This window comes from Anguilla anguilla, chromosome 13, assembly GCF_013347855.1.
Source record: "Anguilla anguilla isolate fAngAng1 chromosome 13, fAngAng1.pri, whole genome shotgun sequence".
In the NCBI taxonomy this organism is placed as follows: Eukaryota; Metazoa; Chordata; class Actinopteri; order Anguilliformes; family Anguillidae; genus Anguilla; species Anguilla anguilla.
The window spans coordinates 28,963,272-28,981,723 of record NC_049213.1 but is presented as its reverse complement, the minus strand read 5'-3'; the positions used below and the strand labels follow the sequence as shown (position 1 = coordinate 28,981,723).

The window sequence follows — 18,452 nt, the reverse complement described above, 5'->3', positions numbered from 1 at the left end:
TGAAATAAGACTTTTTTGTATGAGACAAAGCCTGTGACCAAGAACAATGCTTGACACTGAATCTGAGATCTGTGCCATTGAAGAACATAGGACAAAGACTACATTATCAGTAAGACCTCATTTTAGACCAAACCAAACCCCCAAGGAAGCACTTAAAGTGAGCATCTTAACTGATATACACATTCTGGATTTTACTCACGATATTGCACTAGTCTAAAACGCATATTACTACTCTTGTACCTTTATCTGAATTTACAAATATGGTGGAAATCACAATTTTTAGGTGGAGCCCAGGAAAAGCCAAAATTACTCCAGTCCAGCCTACTATTTGTTATGATGGGAGTGCCCTTAGTTACCGTTGTGGTTTCCGTTTTTACCCACAATGCACCGTTGGGATTAAGGATTTGGAGGATGGTGGTAAGGGGTAATAATGAGAAAATGTAGTTATTTTCTTATTCGACCAGAAATGTTTTTATCATTTACTGCATACACACAAAGCGAAATTATTTTGGGCATGTACAGTGAAAGCAAGCAAGCTAAATAAACAACAAGGAAATATTCAATTCTACTTTTTGCTAGCTAGCTAACTGCCGCTAGCTCAAACATGTTGACATATTTTGCTAAATAGCAGGTCTATCATAGATTATGTTGTCAAATTATGTTATGTTGTCTAGTTCGCTATGTAGGCTAGCAATCCATAATAATGCCTTCGTTCCAACCGAGTTGTTGCTGCAACGTTCGCTGATTCACATAACTTGATTAAGACGGTAACAGTAACTGCTTGTATATTTACTTAGTAAAGTCTAGTCAGGTATGTGAAGTTGATTGTTAGCTGGCTAATGTTCTAGACTAGAGATAGTCTATGGTACTGTTAAAATGTTAGCAGAATATTACGCGTAACTGACTAGTTATATATTTAAACGTTAGCTACGATAACAGTACCATTGCTTGATATTGTTATAGTTAAGCTAGTTAATGCTAACTATTAAGAGTAGAAGCAGATTTCTTTGTTTCTTTATTCTATGGGATTTGCGATATTTGCCCCGTCTTTCAATTATGGCTATAATGTTGAAGTTTTACAATAGGTCAGTATCCCTAGATAACGTTAGTTGCTGTCTGATTTTTGATTGCCACTGATATCATTGCAGAACTGTTGATGATTAAGGTATGGAGAAAGAACAGCGCAACATCGTAGCTATCAACGCCTCCAAGAAGGAGCTGTTCACGGCCAATAATGGCTATAAATCGTTTCAGAAGAGACTAAGGGCGCAGTGGAAGATTCAGAGGTACGTTGGGTATTGTTCGCTTAGCTAAACCGATAACTTTAAATGGCTAGCAAACGTTAAATAGGTTCAATCGGTATCGGATCGATAGGTTCTAATGATGGCAAGTTGCTGATTTACTTTTGTGTGTGTGCGTGTGTGTGTGTGTGTGTGTGTCACAGCGTTAAAGATGAGCTTTCCGTGGAGAAGCTTAATGGTGTAAAACTGTGGATCACCGCTGGGCCCAGAGAAAAATTCACGGCTGCTGAGGTGAGCACATTGTGTGCGTATGAAGTGCAGGGCTCTTCGCAAACAGTTTATCCAAGGGGCACAGGGGCTCCCAAGTTGAAAAATTTAGCAGCACACTAATGCATCCCAATTAGTAGATGTGCTCCTAAATCATTTTTCCAGTTAGCCACACATCAATTTTCGGGAGCAAATGCTCCTAAAATGGGAGCACTGTAGAGCCCTGAAGAGCCCGACCAACTGCAGTGTACTATGAGTTTTAAGGCCCTCTGATAATACTTTAATACAACAACATTCAACTGGAACTCCACAAGAAACATGATTTGCAATCAATAATGGAACTCATGTGTCCTGGTTTATGTGTATGGACACCAACACTGGTCTCCCCTTTGTGGTCTGACTGTGTGGTTAAGCTGGAAGTGTTGAAGCAGTACCTTGATGGAGGAGGAGCTATCCTGGTGATGCTCGGTGAGGGAGGGGAGATGAAGTACGACACCAACATCAACTTCCTTCTTGAGGAGTTTGGCATCATGGTTAACAGTGGTAAGTTCCTCCACTATTGCCTGTGTATTTTCTGGCTTGGCAGAACTCTGCTTCCGGCTGCTGGTGTGGGTGAGCACTGCCATGCCAGGTTATTGTGAGTGTGCTCAGACCCAGTGTTTAGTATTTTCAACCTTGTCCAACAGATGCTGTGGTGAGGAATGTTTACTACAAATATTTCCATCCAAAAGAAGCATTAGTTTCCAATGGTGTGTTAAACAGGTCAGTTCTTCAGTCATTTCTTCTCATCCTGAACAATTCTTGGATCGTCTCCATACCATCCAACATTGTGTGATAAGAAACTGAACTAATCAAGGATTATGTTTATGTATATTTGAAAGAACTGATCCATTATGCTTGTGTGCATGTTTTATTTATATATATTTATTTATTGAGCATTCAGCATGATGAAAGTGAAAGTGCATAATGACAGCACTGCAGCCATTGAAGTGTTCTGCAATTACAGCTTTTTAACAAGTTTATTGTTTACCATACAGAGAGATCAGCCGTGCTGCGGGCAAAGTGGTAACGGGAGTCATTGATGATGAAAGTGCTGGGAACAATGCACAGTAAGTGTCTGTCACATTAGTTTCCTTCAAGTCGAGTGTGTATGTTTGAATTTTTTGAACAATCAACAAGCTTCAGATTATTTGCCAATGAAAAGAGAAGAGCTGAGTTGCATGAAACAGTAAACAGAACAGACAAGCATTTCAACCTTGTATTTTGCATGGGGTTAGGATTTTACCCTTAAGAGTTTGTTTATTATTTTTATTTTGACGTTGCTTGATTAAGACCAACGTTCTCTTTTTAATTTAGGCTGTGTGTGTGTGTGCGTGTGTGTGTGTGTATGGTTTTAATGAATGTCTGCTACCTTTTCCACTCCTTGTGTTTGCTCAGGGCTTTGACCTTTGTGTACCCGTATGGAGCAACCCTGAGCGTGATCAAGCCTGCAGTGGCTGTACTGTCCACCGGCTCTGTGTGTTTCCCTCTCAACCGACCCGTCCTTGCCTTCTATCAGGTCAAGGTGAGAAGGGCGCCACGCCCTTGTCTTCCTCTCTTTTTTTACTTTGTACCCATTGTACGCCGCAGTGTCTTGCCTCTACCTTCAGCTTTCCTACTGCCAGTTAAAATATGCCCATGCTTTGTCATGTGATGTTACTGCCTGTGCTCAGAACCTTGTGTCTGTTGTGCTGCAGGAGGGGGGGCGCCTGGCAGTGCTGGGTTCTTGCCACATGTTCAGTGACCAGTATCTGGACAAAGAAGAGAACAGCAAAATAATGGTGAGCATTTCCAGCCATACCAGTTAATGTGTCCTGAGGGTTTGCTGTGATGTTGTGGCAACCGTGTAACTACTGCCTTGTGGCAGTGTTTATGTTATTAAGCTGGGTAAAATGTTGCCCATACTTAGCATGTCTGTCATCTCAACTCATCTGTCTGTGCCTGCAGGATGTCGTCTTTCAGTGGCTTACGACGGATAATATTCACCTGAACCAAATAGATGCAGAGGACCCTGAGGTAAGGAGCTGGGTGTTTGGTCTTTTATAGTTGCTCTTGTTTCCACACATACTGCGGAGCTTCTCTTCAGAGTACAAGGTCAGGGAGGATACCTCGATGGTGACGATGCAATCCTTGTTCTCTGCAGATCACAGACTACACCATGCTACCAGATACGGGTTGCCTCTCTGACCGGCTCCGAGTGTGTTTGCAGGAGAGGGATGAGAACCCGCGAGACTTTACCTCTCTTTTTGATACGTCGCTGCTCAAGCTGTCCACCGACTCATTGCCTCAAGTCATCAGGTGCATGCCTTCACTGTCCCTTTGACCGGACACTGTACGCTGTAGGTTACCATTGTAACTGAACGTGATATCCCCTTATCCATCGTTAAGCAAGTAAGAAAGGTGTCCTTCTGCCTCTCTCGTGCAGCTCTTACAAGCAGCTGAATGTCAAGCATGAGCCACTGCAGCTGATCCAGCCTCAGTTTGAGACACCACTACCTACATTGCAGCCTGCAGTGAGTAGCGCACCTCCCCATTTGACATGCATAGCTCGCGTTTACATAGCTCACTGTTTATAGGTGAAGCGACTGATCACTTCCATGCGACCACTCAGTGTTACACGTGGTTATTTTAAGAATATTCTTGGTTATATTGACACAAGCCACAGTACACACACGTTGGTCCAGTTAGCCCTCAGCTGAGTTCAAAGAGGTGTCATCCTCGTGTTGTGATGTATGATGTGTGACCATGTGTTCTCTTGTTTACTGTGACCAGGTCTTTCAACCTGCCTTCAGGGACCTGCCCCCTCCCACACTTGACCTTTTCGACCTTGATGAGACCTTCTCTTCTGAGAAAGTGAGGCTGGCACAGCTTTCCAACAAATGTGAGTCCACACTAATAGTGATGTTACTTATAATCACCTGGAGTGTCAGAGAGAGGACAACTATGTTAAGAGCCTAGAGTGCTGTAATAAGTTAAATGTAAGTCCAGTCTATGGAACAAACATAGGCTTTCCATATCACCATCAACCCTTTCACACAAGTGGTGACTGCTCTCCCACAATGTCCAATCAGGCACTGACGATGATTTGGAGTTTTATGTGAGGAAGTGCGGGGACATCTTGGGCGTAACTGGGAAACTAGACAAGGAGCAGAGAAATGCCAAACACATCCTGGAGCACATCTTCTTCCAGGTTGTGGAGTTCAAGAAACTCAATCAGGTAAGACAAGTTTATTTGATGGTAAAAATAAATTTAACCATAAGTAAACCTATCAGTACCATCAAGTGACAAGATGACATGTATAATAAATTGGGATTTAAATGCATTTAGTTTTGCTTGTCACAGATTTTCTGCTGTCAATGTCGACTTAGCAGATGGCACGATGAGGCTTCATTTGCAGTTTTGCTAAAGTAATTAAATGTTGAAGGCAGAACACAATATTGTTTAGAGACCAGTAATGGAGCATGAATGTTAATCCAGGGAAATTAACACAGGGCATTTTTCTCAACTTAATTTCTCTCCTGTAGGAGCATGACATTGATACAACAGAAGCTGGACTGTCTCCATTCTAAATAAAGCAAAGCATTTCTTACCTTTCCAATTGTATAAATGCGTTGACAAGGTTTGTACATGGCAAATCTATTTGTGTGTATATAAACCATGAGTACATTGCACATATCAAAATGTGCAAGATTGCTCTTCAATCTTGTTAGAAATTGCTTGACAGTTTTTATATATTGTAACCCCCTTTGCATTGGAAACCATTAATATCACTTGCTTTTTTATGACACTTGATAAGTGTTGTGAATTTGTAAATACTCTGAGTGAAAGGAGAAATTTGTATCCTTTTAAAGTCTCTTTACAAGTGAATGTTTTGTCATCATGTTTATGTTGAGTGTTTATAAAGCAAATTAAAAGTTGAAATGTTCTGCACAAACACTTATGAATTGGTAGCTTTCATCAGTATAAATTTTATTTAATATCACCTACAAAACCCTTTCTCCAATAGTGAGATTTTCATGCAATGTGTACCCACTCCCATGTTGTGCCACCTCCTGCAAAGTTATTTTAGGGAACATGTCTCAGGGAAAGGCTGATAAACAGATTAAACTTTGCTGTCAGACATGGAACAAAGACATTTCAGCTTAAGCAGGTACACTTGTCCAGCATACACTTTACAGATTGCTTTAGTCAGCTGGACATTGATAGAATCAATTATGCTCAAGCAGCTTGCTCAAAGTGCAACAGCAGTACATTACTCCAGATTCAAATCTGCACAGGTTACAGGTCAAACTGAACTGCCACTTACAGGAAAGCACATTTTCATGTTGTAGAATACAATTGACTGATCACAACTGGCCCAAATCAATGAAGTATACCAGTTACGTAACCAATGGAAATTTATATATATATATTTTTTTAAAAGGGATCTTTTGTCAAGACCAAAAGGGTACATTATATCCAATGTCCTTGTGAAATATTATCAAATTCAAGGTCCAAGACACTCAAAATGGATATGAAAAGTATCAAAATAATTTGACATGGTCATAAACCTATATATGATCTTTGGATGGGTTTACCCCTGCATTTGAGGTGGTGTATACTGCTGAACTCACCAGTGCAGGGCATCAGCACTGTGGTCCTGTGTTAGCTGCCCAGGCTCAGGTCTTTGTTCTCAGCGTGAGGAGAGAGGATGGATGTGTGGTTTTGCCAGTGGTCAGAGGTATTGATCGAGGATGTCTGGCTTAACGCCAGGAGAGGGGGCTCCCTCCAGGGCCTGTGAGATTCAGTGCATATGCTGGCCTGCAGGGCAGTGCCAGACCGGATCAGGGAGGAAACCTCACCCAGGGAAAGGAACTCAGACTGGCACTTGGGGCTCCAGATGGGCTCGTTGAACGGGTTGCATTGGGGACTGTCCGAAGCACGTTTAATGAGAGAGACCTCCCAGGATGGCTGGGAGGTCGTGAGGTCGATGCAGGACAGATTGAGCGAACTAGCCAATGCAGGTTTTGGTTGTTCCCCCTCACGCGGTGTAGACGACAGGACCTCCACAGGAATGGTGAGCCCTTTATTGGGCTCAGGAGTGTGGTGCTGAGTTAAGGGGGATTGGACTTGGAGGGCCAAGGAAGGGGACAGCACACTGGCAGGGTAGCACAGAGGTGCCGTGGTGGAGCCAACCTCAGTGTACTCCACCACGATCTTTGAACGGGATGTGTGTACACCTTGCAAACTCTGCTGTAGGTCAAAGGATGGCACAGAAATAGATGAACCAGGATCCAAAAAGAGGCCTGTATCCAGATCCAGGAGAGGGGATCCCTCAACACTTTGGGCTTTAGCCACACCTGATGAAACAAAGCACACATTTCTCTCCATTTAAATGAAGTTTGAATGTAGTTCACACTTTACATTCGTTTGCAGACGGTACAAACAATCCATGCTTAAGGAAACGGCCAAGACATTCGCACTGTCAAGGTTTAGCATCTTAACATTTCGGAAGGACGTCATTGTTTTTCAAACATTAAACGCCTTTCTTAGATTAAATTTGCGACGTCATTTAATACTGTACTGTAGTCAGGTTCATCTTTAAGGCTCCTCCACACAAACAATTAATTGAACACCTATTAACGCCAAATTAACTTAACATTTGCATTACTCCAAAACAGTTGTTCAACTACCCCAATGCAGGCAACGTTATGTCAGAGCAGACTATTATTATTATATTATAATAAATTTTTGCTTACCAGAGAATACATTTGGTTTATCCATGACCTCACTTTACTGAACACAGGAAACCAGTATTTGGGCTGCGACGTGCATTTATACCTCCTGTCCCAATTCAACTCTTAATCACTCACCCGCTGTTTTGAGTTACGCCTAATTATGTCACTGGCGTAAGAGCTATTCACAAGCGAGGGCAAGCGTCGAGGTGATAGAACAAAAAGCATAAAATGCAGCAGGTATGGGACGCACTTTTGGTCTGTTCAGGCGACCCCCTGCTCAGAATATGAGAATACATATTTGTGAACTCATTCTACATATTTGCGACTCACATTTTACATATTTGTGAATCCATTCTACATATTTGTGAAACCTCACTTACAGATTTGAAAAAAAAAAACATTTACATATTTGTAAAACCGTTTACATATTTGTGAAACCATATTTACAGATTTGTGAAACCATTTACATATTTGTGACTTTTCTACAAACATAGGTAATCACCCTAAAATGTACGTGACTGGTTTTTTACTTGTAGAAAAAAAAGTAAAAAACGAAAAGCACTGCGATTAGATCATTCGCAGTGCTTTCTGGGATGAGTAGTTCTGTCCATCTTGTACCTTTGCCTTTATTCTCGTTTATTTGCTCTATATCTGTTTTATAACGTCATGATTAAACTCGTAACTAAATGGTTCGGTTCGGTTCAACTCTTTATCTAGGGATTTTATTAATTCTCTATGGAGACAATACAACTGGGAAATTTATTTCCGGAACCAGAGCCGCTGCAAAAGTGGGCGATCATGTAGCAAGCTTGGGTTGGTTAGTAAGTAATAAGCATACTGAAGAGAAAATAAAGAGTTTGTTTCAACGAGCTGCTATTTTACAAGCTTTATGTTAATTTTTTATTTATTTATTTGGCCGCACTGTCATTTTGGCAGTTGTATTTGAATGGATGCAATTATAAAGGTTGTCTTGTCTCATACTGTAGGTGGAAGCAATGAATGACGGCGAAAGAGGAGGGGCGGGCGCGTGCTGCGCAAGGTCAGCTCTTCCTCGACGTGCGCGTCACTCCCGGGAAAACCTGCGGGGGTAGATGCGCGCGAGAAACAAATACTGCCTCCGGAACAGACGGGAGTAGCCGACTAGCAATCAGGAAGAGTTTGTTCGCGCATGCAAATGTTGTAAAGACGGTTTAGACAACCATTTACTTGTAGAAACCATATGCACAACGAAAGTGCAAACATTTATTTATTTGATTTTTGGATTCTTACAAGGCGGCGGGGAAATGTCCTGGTGGACGCGCGGGTAAGTGGCTTGCTAAACGGTACACTTTGTTTCATCGTGCTAGCGACAAGTACTATTTTGCAAAACATTTCACACAATGTCGACTGCGAAATACATCTTATTCGACGATAGTAAAGCGTGTAGAAGTTAAACTTACTAAACGTGATCCTGGAAATCACGCAAACAACAGTCTGTATATAAGAAGGATTGTTAGCCTTCTATCTAGTTGCGTAATGAATTGCGCTCAACATCCCGCCTTTGCTTTGTGTTTGTAAAAGCCCGGACTGACGGTAATGTCAGCTTGTATTTTCAGACTTATCGACCTCGTGTAGCACCTGAGTATTGCTAGTTGGATGCTCCCAAACGTATGCAAACAGATCATATTTTATTTGATGTTGGAAAACTGAAGGAACTGTCAACTTATCAGTTAGCATAGCTAGCTGACTTGCATGGTTGGTAACGTTGGCTCTAGTTCTCTAGGCAAATTATATCTTAGGCCTATTAACTCTGCATGATGCGATTGTTCCATGGAATGTCCTTAAATGACACATTGGCTTCTTTTCCATTCCTGTTCATATAAGTTGAGGTACTATATTGACTGTTAGGCAAGTTAAACCACATTGGCCTAACATTAATCTAGTTAACACTGGGTGACAGTGTTGCATAATAGGGTGGGGGTAAGTTATGCCGTTTACCAAGCGTTTTTTTGTCATGGAAACGTGCGACAAAAGCCTGCAACTTTGAAATAGTGTTTTTGGAAACGTTTGTGAAAATCGACGTAAGCTGCTCGTTTGCTTGGAAATTCAGACACCGTGTTAGTTTATTTATTTATTTAGAAAATAAAACAATTGTTTGAAATTCTATATGATTGACATTTTCTATTGTTACAGCAGTTACGTCTGTCTGTTAGTACTCAACTTGGACACATCAAGATCCTGCGGGATAACTTGACATCTGTTGTGTTTGTTTTTATCCCGGGTGACAGCCGATTGGTTAGGTAACATTTAATCATTTAGCATGAAAATCTAATGCTCAGTTTTTAATATGGTGTGTACCATATGGGTTAGTGAGTTCATATACATTTTAGTGAGTTTATACACACAAGTGTGATTAAAAAGAAGCCCATTGTCCTATTTCATATATTATGAATGAATTTGTGGTTATCATGTTGGTTGGATTACATTTTGAGTTGGAGAAAATGAGGTATTGAGTGCCTGTGTGTATTTATATTTTTAGACTTTTCTGTTGGCAAGGGATGTTAATTCTTATCTGAAAAAGGGCCAACATGGGTGCAGGTGTTTGTTGTAGTACTGCACCACCTGATTAAACTAACTAAATAATCATGGTTTTCAAGACCTTGGTAAGTAGAATCAAGTGTTTTAGTGCTGTGCTAAAACAAAATTCTGCACCTACATCGACTCATTTCAGATAAAATTGGATACCCCTACTCAAGACAGTATAATGAGGGTGGCATTATAGCATAATTGTTAGGGAACTAGGATTGCAGCTCCAAGATTGTAGGTTGTATTTCCAGGTGGTGCACTGCCCTTACAGTCTTGAACAAGGTACTTAACTGGAATTGGTTAAGTAAATGATCCATCTTTATGAATTCATTGTGTGATTGAAAGAGTAAGATGTTTAATAACGAGGGCCACTTAATTTGGTTAAAATGTAAATTGTAATTTAAAAATGTTTCTGATGGCAGAAGGCCTCGCCATCAGAGGAAAGTTGCTCTCTCTGGGTAAGCCATTGCCCGAGAACAGCATTTTTAAAATCTGTTGCACCATTGCAGTGAGGATGGGGAAGAGACGGTGTATCAGGACACGGATTCGGACGTGGCTGAACAGCGAGAGAGTGGAAAGGTTAAGGTGAAATGGACACAGGAGGAGGTGAGTTAACAGGTGTCCTGTTTGTGCCTCCGATAATGTTAAATTTAACACTGTTCAAAGAGCTGCCTTCAGTTGCCAATTACAGACACCCAGCTAACCAAATGCAACATGTTGCCTTTTTATTATTAATAAAATGTAATTTCCAGTGTACTTGTTTACGAAGGGTGTCAATGTGAATGGTATCTCATGGTGAGGCATATTTTGGGGTATCCAGATTAGTGTATATAACATGAGGTTTGCTTTGGTAAAGCTTAGAAATGCCATGTATTCATAGGTTTCACCCAGGTGTTTTTTTTAAAGCACCGCTCTCCACATCTGATATCTTAATGCCTAGTACAGTAAACGCAGACACCATGCACATGCATGACAGTTATGTTTGATGTGTAACAAGTATTAAGCATTTGCATGGTTGCCAATACAGTTACTAAAAGCACATGAAACCAGGGCAGAATGTATTTTTCCAGTTTTTGTGCTTAAGCTTTACTTGAAGTTATATTGTGTCGTGGTTCAAATTGGATGATAACTGAAGTTTGATTTTCGGTAGATTTTTATTTCCTCAAAATCATGAGTGAAGTTGTAGTAAAGCTTCACAGTAACATCAGTATTGCCATTCAGCTTCTGTGTAAAAACTGGAAATAAGTTTTGTCTGCTTACCTTTCACGCGCTTTCTTGTTTTCAGGATGACAATTTGCGAAGTTTGGTGCAACGCATTGGACCTAATGATTGGAAGAACATAGCTGGCTACCTACCAGTGAGTGTCATCCACTTATCCTCTTGTTATCCACTTACCACTCTGCCTGTCCTAATTTTCTCTTCTGTACACCTTTTAAAATGGCACATCATTTCCCAAAGCTTATTTTAATCATAACAGGAATGAGCATTAATATTATTTGCACACAAGAGCCCTATAAATAACATTTTTGATTGTATTCCTGCAGAATCGTACCGAACATCAGTGCCAGAATCGCTGGTTTAAAGTCCTGGACCCAGATCTGGTAAAGGGCCCCTGGACAAAGGAGGAAGATGAGAAGGTTAGCTTCCAGCACATCCTTGAAAAAAGGCAACCTGTCCCCTTGTAAAGTCCTTGGTCAGTCAGTCTAGATTATAACTCGGGATTCTTTGTGTTTTACTTAATTTATCACAGAAACTGGTACCTTGTTTTTGTGGGGAGCCTTTCATCTTTTTTGAGCTGGTTTCATGCCTTGTGCGTAATGTTTGGTTCTCAGGAAGACATTCACTGCTGCAGGCACCCAACCGTCTCCTGTTCTCTGTGCAGGTGATAGAACTTGTGAATAAGTATGGCAACAAGCAGTGGGCCATGGTGGCCAAACACCTTAAGGGCAGGTTGGGTAAACAGTGCAGAGAGCGCTGGCACAACCACCTCAACCCCGATGTGAAGAAGTCCTCATGGACAGCCGAGGAGGACCTGATCATCTTCAAGGCTCACTGCATGCTCGGCAACCGCTGGGCCGAGATCGCCAAGCTACTCCCCGGGAGGTAACCACACTGCCCCTGCTGCTGGTGGCGCACAGCTCTCATTACATGAACACGCATGTTAGTTTCACCAAACCGATGATCTAAGCTCCAGCTTCATGGATATTACACACTGGGCATGCACTTTGTAGGATTTGAAATGGCTTTGCTATGTGTGTGTTTGAAGTGTTCTTAATATATATATATATTTGCAACTGCCTGGGTTGAGTTGGATGAAAAAATGTCCTGTCAGATATTTGCTTAATCTTTTGGATGCTCAGAATATTAAAATGAGTGGCATAAAATATTCTAGCAACTTAAAGGATACCATAAATAATCATAAATGACGAGGGGGAAAATGAATGATTTCGCAATGATACCTGGCAGAACAGACAACGCGGTGAAGAATCACTGGAATTCCACCATAAAGCGCAAGGTGGAGATGGGCTGTTATAGCGGGGAGGACATTGCCCTGAAGATTGTCCCTCAGCTGGAACAGGGAGAGGTCTCCGTTCAGCACAGTAATGACCAAGAGGTAGGTCACTGTGTACATTCATCTTTGCTGCATGTATCAGTTTTGGAATTTGGCATGTTCTGATACCTGGCTATCATCCCCAGATGGAGTTTCAATGTGAGGTTGTTCCAGAAGCAGATACTGAGCAGGAAGCCATAGAACAGGTGAGAGTACGTAGACAAGCCCTCTTCTCCTTTCTCTTTATTTATTTCTACTTTATACTTATTTATTTAAATTAATAAGTGGCAAAAAATTTTATTTGGAAGATGCTTTTATCCAATGTGTTATTTTAATTACGTTATGACAACAGCTGTATAATATGATCTGGAAACAAACAAAAATGATTGATCAAAACTACGAAATAGCGTGAGTGCAGGCATGTGTGCATTCTCGCATAAGCAGGGATTTCCAATGCTACATTTTGGACCTTGGCTAGTACCAAACTCTGTTATCCATGCTAATGCACCTGCAGGAGTCTTCCCATCCCTCCACTGCGTGTCCTACAAGGGAAGTAGCCACCCCCAAGTCAACATCTCCCCACCATCTTCGAGGGGGGCAGACCCCCAAAAGCGAGTCGGACCCCGCAGGAGAGGGAAACACCAGCCGCTGGGTGGTGGACAGCACAGGCTTCCTCTCTCCCACATCTGGCCCTGCCTTCAAGGAGGTGCTGGAGCTAATGGATGAGGTGAGTGTGAGGGCAGTTTGGGCCTGTTCCGTGTGCCTTACATGGATTTTTACATCTCAGATTGAAACAACTTTTTAAATTTATTTTCTCCTTAATCATGAGATCTTAAGATGAATTTTGTTTGAAAAATAATGTTGATCGTCTGTGATAGGAAAAAAAAAGAAAGAAAAGTGCCTTCACCAGATACCAACGGTGACCATAGCGCAACATGCTTGGGCTTGTAGCGGCAGCTGACCTGTGAATCCCCCCTCAGGACTTGGAGGAGTGGTGTGACCCCACAGTCTTTGACCTGGCGGAGGAGAGCCAGGGCTCTGAGCTGCTGCAGTTCCGTCTGGAAGGCAGCGCACTGCAGGAGCTAAGCCGGGGCAGCCGAGGAGAACTGATCCCCATCTCTCCCGGAGCGGCCACTCCCCCCTCCATCCTGACCCGCCGCACCCGCCGCTGCATCAGCCTCTCCCCTGACGCCAACGACTCCATGACCCCCAAGAGCACCCCCGTCAAGATCCTGCCCTTCTCCCCCTCTCAGGTGCCCACACCAGCCGTGTCACAGAGTGCAGAGCAGCACCTGTGTTGCTCGGGTCTGTTTCGGTTAAGTTATAAGGAGATGTTGCATTCCTTTTTTTTTAACCTTTATTTAACTAGGAAATCCCTTGAAATTAAAATCTCTTTTTCGAGGGAGACCTGGTCAAGGTAGCACACCATTATAACGTTACGAAAATTATAAAATAGAGCATGTTAAAAACAGACAATGTACAAAAATACATAATACAAAATCCAGCTTATGAATAACAATTGCACTCTTCAGTTACTCAGTTTTTTTTTACCAGAGCTCTGAACTCTCCCTGAGAGACAAAATCATTAAGCTGTAGTGTGTTCTGAAGGTTATTCCATGACCAGGGCGCAGAACAGGAGAAAGCTGTTCCACCAAGTTCCGAGCAAATCCTGGGTAGCTGGTAGAGCAGCCATCTAGTGGAGTGAAAATTATAACAGCTGGTAGTGAGTGATAGCAGGCTACACAGATATAAAGAGAGTTTACCCAGTATGGCTTTGTAAATAGAAATATACCAATGTTGCAGTCTCCTTAGGATTAATGAAGACCAGGAAACCAAATCATGAAGTACACAGTGGTGTGTACGGGACAATGAGTTGGATATAAAACGTAGAGAACTGTGGTACACAGAGTCTTGACAGCGAAGTGTAGAGGCGGCAGCATGCATGTAAATAATGTCCCCATAGTCTAGAACACTAAAGAACATAGCCTGTACAAGTGTTTTCCTAACTGCTAAATTAAAGCAGGCCCTATTTTGATAATAACCCAGCCTAACCTTCTTCCTTCCGTTGTGTAATGTATTATTAGAGGCACAATATAAAATCAATGTGATTGTGAATACTGCAGTGCTTGACAATTGTCTGAATGTTTCCAGTTCCTCAATATGTGGACCAAGCAGGACTCATTAGACCTGGAGAACCCGTCCCTCACATCTACGCCTGTCTGCAGCCAGAAGGCCATTGTCACCACACCCTTGCACCGGGACAAGACCCCGCTTACCCAAAAAGAGAACTCTGTGTATGTACTTAATACCCCACATTGCAAAAAAGTGTGAGTGCGGGAACAGTGTAAGATTACTCTTTGCAGTGAAAAGATCAAAGAAATCTTAAATTTCATGCTTGCTTTTCATGTATATTTTTAATGCAGATTTATCACACCCAACCATAAATCAGATTTTGACACCACCCCCCGCACTCCAACACCCTTCAAAAATGCCATGGAAAAATATGGCCCCCTACGACCTCTGGTGAGTCTTAAGTACTTTGTATCTGGGGAAACCGCTAAAACCCTTAAGGAAATATTTATGTTTGCATATAAATGTACCGTATGCCGTGTGGAAACTGATGGCTCTTTATGTTGTGTAGCCTCCTACTCCAAACCTTGAAGACTTAAAGGAAGTCCTACGTAGCGAGGCTGGCATTGACCTGATTGTGGTGGATGAGCCCCCTGCTGAGCAGAGACGCAAGCAGGCGGTGAGCGTGACAGTTTCACAGCAACAGACTTTAACTGAAACCAACTTAAAAGTGCAGGCTACATTTTGGGGATTTCATGAGAATTAAATGTCTCTGTCCTCATTTCTATCTTGGTGAGACCAGGATATGATTGCATATATTAATCACATTCCTTGTAGTCTTAGAATTCAAGGTTTACAACTATAGCACTTTATTTTAATTCGAGTTCCCTCAGTTTTCTTGTAATATTGATTCATACTCAAACATTTTGTCCGTTCAGTTGTGGTACAATTGCACTCTTAATATCTCATTTCATTCACTTTGTAGTGGATGTGTCTGACCTGCTTGTACTGTGTGTATGCTGTTACTGTACTACAATATCATATGGCTTGTCTGTTAAAGTAGCTAACCAACCTACCTTAAACCTTATTTTCCTGCCTCCGCAGCATCGACCCCCTATGAAGAAAGTGCGCAAGTCCCTGGCACTTGATGTTATGGACTGCAATGATAATATAGCTTCCAGACTCCAGCCTGCTAACACCAACATTAGCAGCCCAAAGGTATGGAAGATATTTGCTGTCACGTCCATTTATATACCTTTCATTTTGCATGCAAATTATATCTGTCTGATTGAATAATGACTTTTGCTAATTGAATTCTGCCAAATCACTAATGGTAGAGTAAAAGTGCAAAGCGCAACAAAAATATACAAAGTAACAACAGATATAGGGCTAAATGAAACTTGTGATGTTTTATTGATTCTACTAGTGATTGGCGGAGGTCTCTTCATGTTTTTTTTTAATAAAGTGCCTTTTATTCCCTATTAACAGCAAGATGGAAGTGTTCTGGATCAGGGATTCATCCTGGCTCCAAGTGAGAGTGTTTCCGATCCAAGCCCAGCACCTCCAACTCCGGTAAGCACAACCTACACTCATGCACATACTGTTCCACACAACCCAATCTCAAATCTTTAGTGCAAGTCTACAGTGGAGCCAAGTGCATTTTAGAGGCAGTGAAGTGATACAGTGTGAGAGGGTGAGTGACTAAGGTTTTGGTTTTACGAGAGCATTATGCTGGAAGTCAGAACAGTACATTGTGTGTGTGTGTGTGCGTGCCTGTGTGCGTGTGTGCGTGCGCACGCGCTTGATCCTAGTCACTGATCCTCTGGTCTTTTCTCAGATGTCACAGGCGTGGGAAGCAGTGGTTTGTGGACGCACAAAGGACCAGCTTATCATGACAGAGAAAGCCCGCCGTTACCTACGATCACTGCAACCCAACCCCCCGAATCGTGCGCTCATCCTGTCCTGAGTCCAGGGCATCTCTTATGGCTTGCTCTTTATTTCCCCTTTACTGTCCAAGGGCAAATTTAATATTAAGATAGATCTCCCTAATCTATATATAATCAATTCACCTAATCTGGCCAAGGATTGAATATTGTTGAACATTGAGAAATGTCTGAATTATTTTCTTATTTGCAGTGAAATATAGTGGTAATATTGAAGTGGTCAGCTTTTTTCTCAAATGTTCATGTACCATTTTTTGCAGTATTGATTACTGTTATAATCAGGAAATTTGCCATCTTTCTCGAATACCTTGCAGTACTGCTATATGCCAATAATGTGTATTTACCTTCCCTGCCCTAACTGTAGATAAAGCCAATTTCCCATTGAATGTGTATGCCACTCATTTTCATCATTTAAGTATTCAGGCTATACTTCATTTTTTTCTGTATCCTTGCGTATTTAAACTTGTTAAATTCTCAGTTTAAAAAAGTAATTGCTTCATTTGGTGGTATTTTCTTTGTCATCATCTGCCTTTTTGATTGTGTTTATATTGTTTAACATGTCATTGATTCACACTTAAGGTTATGCTCATAACTGTAAACAAATATAATGTTGGTAGTGGTTTAATTAGCTGTTTTGATTAGTACAAAAATGACCAGCTAGCTAAATATAGCAATAGGTTGTGCTATGTTTTTAGTTACTGTGTATTACCTTGTTCTTTTGTAAAAGGTTTGTCAGGGATTTCACTGTTTACATGTCCTTAGGGAACATAAGAGGTTCTTAGTTTTGATATCTAAATGTGTTACATTTGTGTCAGTGAACTTAACAAGGCAGGAATTGAATACAAGACCATGATGAAAAGCGCGCCATGTGTAAACACCCTAGTACTAGGCTCTGATAGCCATGGTGTCAGGTCTGCATTCTCCTTCTGTCCTCAGATGTGAGTTATGGTGCAAGGAGTTTCAATTGTTTACAGCAATTTTGAAATGCCAGTATATTCACATAGTGAATGCAGGAAATACCCCGATCAAGGTCAAATGCCTCAGTCTCTATTTATGCTGCACAAAAGTGTTCATCCAAATTGAGATCCTGTTCAAAAGTGATGTAATACAGATGCATAATTCCATTATGTATGATTGCAGTGTAAGTGCTTAATTCAGAAATTGTATATTTGTACAATGACAAATGGGGGGGGGGGGGAACTTGTACATAAAAGCATTAAAAATGCAATGTGTTGTTCCTGTTGTTTATTAAAACTGTTCTGGTGTTATTTAGTTTTACCCTAAAAATAAACTAAAGGAAGAATGGATCCAATTATAACTGGTTGAAAAATGAGATAGTAAGCAAAGTTTGGCTGTTATGGCTGAAGATGGTTTACCTGTCATTTTTAATCTGAAGAGTGGTGTTTGTATTTTGCTGCAATCTTTATTTCAGCTTGAAGTAAAATAATTATTGAGTCGTTTCCTCTTTCCATTATTATATACACATTATTATAGTTTTCTTAAGTGTGTATATAACTCTAGGCTTACAATATCCATCAGATGTCAAAATGATCTTGAGCCAACAACAGAATAGCTGGCTTGTAGCTGCAAAATAAATGGAGTTAGAACATCTATACAAGCTCATGATAACACTTTGATATGTGTTTTAAGATGTGATAAATGAATTAAGTCATTCAAAGGATGTATGTGAAATATAGCATTTGTAACCTTTAGCCTCACCTAAAGAGGGTGAGCGTGGATATTTTATGAATGTTTAATTCATCTGATCTAAGCACCTCTGCCATAAGCTGGGGTTGATAAAAGGAGAATATTTCTCTTTGAAATAGCCTCAGCGACACACATTTTCGATTTCGCCTACAATAATGACGAATGTACTCCAAATGGTGACGGATAGGGCGGGCTTAGTGGTTGACTGACAGCAAAAACAACCCAATTAAAAACCGACACAATGCTGAAACCGTCATGACTCCAAATGTTAAGGTTTGCATTCATTATGTCAAATTTTAAGGTTTGGATTCCCTAAGTAAACATTATAAAGGCACTTTCAAAATTCAAAGT

The 18,452-nt window shown here is 41.2% G+C and overlaps 2 protein-coding genes and 1 long non-coding RNA gene across 7 annotated transcripts; 2 read left to right on the top strand and 1 right to left on the bottom strand.

Moving 5' to 3' along the window:
- Positions 1-285: 285 nt before the first annotated feature.
- On the top strand, positions 286-6,410 carry ift52 (intraflagellar transport 52 homolog (Chlamydomonas)). 3 transcript variants are annotated; one of them, XM_035388973.1, is made up of 14 exons: positions 286-417; positions 1,149-1,286; positions 1,445-1,532; positions 1,922-2,051; positions 2,195-2,270; positions 2,546-2,617; positions 2,946-3,072; positions 3,245-3,328; positions 3,495-3,563; positions 3,691-3,845; positions 3,973-4,060; positions 4,320-4,428; positions 4,619-4,764; positions 5,073-6,410. In XM_035388973.1, exons 2-14 carry the CDS (start codon positions 1,168-1,170, stop codon positions 5,115-5,117), a joined length of 1,308 nt encoding a protein of 435 aa, XP_035244864.1. In that variant the 5' UTR covers positions 286-417; positions 1,149-1,167; the 3' UTR covers positions 5,118-6,410. The 3 variants fall into 3 exon arrangements, with proteins under 3 accessions (XP_035244864.1, XP_035244863.1, XP_035244865.1); XM_035388972.1 differs by having other exon boundaries at positions 306-424; XM_035388974.1 differs by lacking the exon at positions 286-417 and adding an exon at positions 438-767.
- A 337-nt stretch (positions 6,411-6,747) lies between these two features.
- LOC118211625 lies at positions 6,748-7,419 on the bottom strand. Its single transcript, XR_004762041.1, has 2 exons — positions 7,287-7,419; positions 6,748-6,887 (listed from the first exon to the last, which is right to left on the bottom strand). It is a non-coding gene; the product is annotated as an uncharacterized LOC118211625 (long non-coding RNA).
- A 28-nt stretch (positions 7,420-7,447) lies between these two features.
- mybl2b (v-myb avian myeloblastosis viral oncogene homolog-like 2b) lies at positions 7,448-17,618 on the top strand. 3 transcript variants are annotated; one of them, XM_035388970.1, is made up of 16 exons: positions 7,448-7,502; positions 8,252-8,304; positions 10,340-10,436; positions 11,116-11,187; positions 11,375-11,467; positions 11,713-11,933; positions 12,297-12,444; positions 12,528-12,587; positions 12,896-13,108; positions 13,362-13,634; positions 14,533-14,675; positions 14,805-14,904; positions 15,023-15,130; positions 15,556-15,669; positions 15,940-16,023; positions 16,289-17,618. In XM_035388970.1, the coding sequence occupies exons 1-16, from the start codon at positions 7,494-7,496 to the stop codon at positions 16,415-16,417; spliced, it is 1,917 nt and encodes a 638-aa protein (XP_035244861.1). In that variant the 5' UTR covers positions 7,448-7,493; the 3' UTR covers positions 16,418-17,618. The 3 variants fall into 3 exon arrangements, with proteins under 3 accessions (XP_035244861.1, XP_035244860.1, XP_035244862.1); XM_035388969.1 differs by having other exon boundaries at positions 12,528-12,593; XM_035388971.1 differs by lacking the exons at positions 7,448-7,502; positions 8,252-8,304 and adding an exon at positions 8,323-8,568 and having other exon boundaries at positions 12,528-12,593.
- The last annotated feature ends 834 nt before the right edge of the window (positions 17,619-18,452 follow it).

What these genes read in the sequence shown, in the direction of transcription:
- ift52 (XM_035388973.1), top strand. Translation starts at nt 1,168, where the DNA reads ATGGAGAAAGAACAGCGCAACATCGTAGCTATCAACGCCTCCAAGAAG. An exon ending in TTGCCTTCTATCAGGTCAAG is followed by an intron (nt 3,073 to 3,244) that starts GTGAGAAGGGCG and finishes GTTGTGCTGCAG; the next exon opens with GAGGGGGGGCGCCTGGCAGT. An exon ending in TCATTGCCTCAAGTCATCAG is followed by an intron (nt 3,846 to 3,972) that starts GTGCATGCCTTC and finishes TCTCTCGTGCAG; the next exon opens with CTCTTACAAGCAGCTGAATG.
- mybl2b (XM_035388969.1), top strand. An exon ending in ACCCAAAAAGAGAACTCTGT is followed by an intron (nt 14,676 to 14,804) that starts GTATGTACTTAA and finishes TTTTTAATGCAG; the next exon opens with ATTTATCACACCCAACCATA. An exon ending in ATGGCCCCCTACGACCTCTG is followed by an intron (nt 14,905 to 15,022) that starts GTGAGTCTTAAG and finishes TATGTTGTGTAG; the next exon opens with CCTCCTACTCCAAACCTTGA.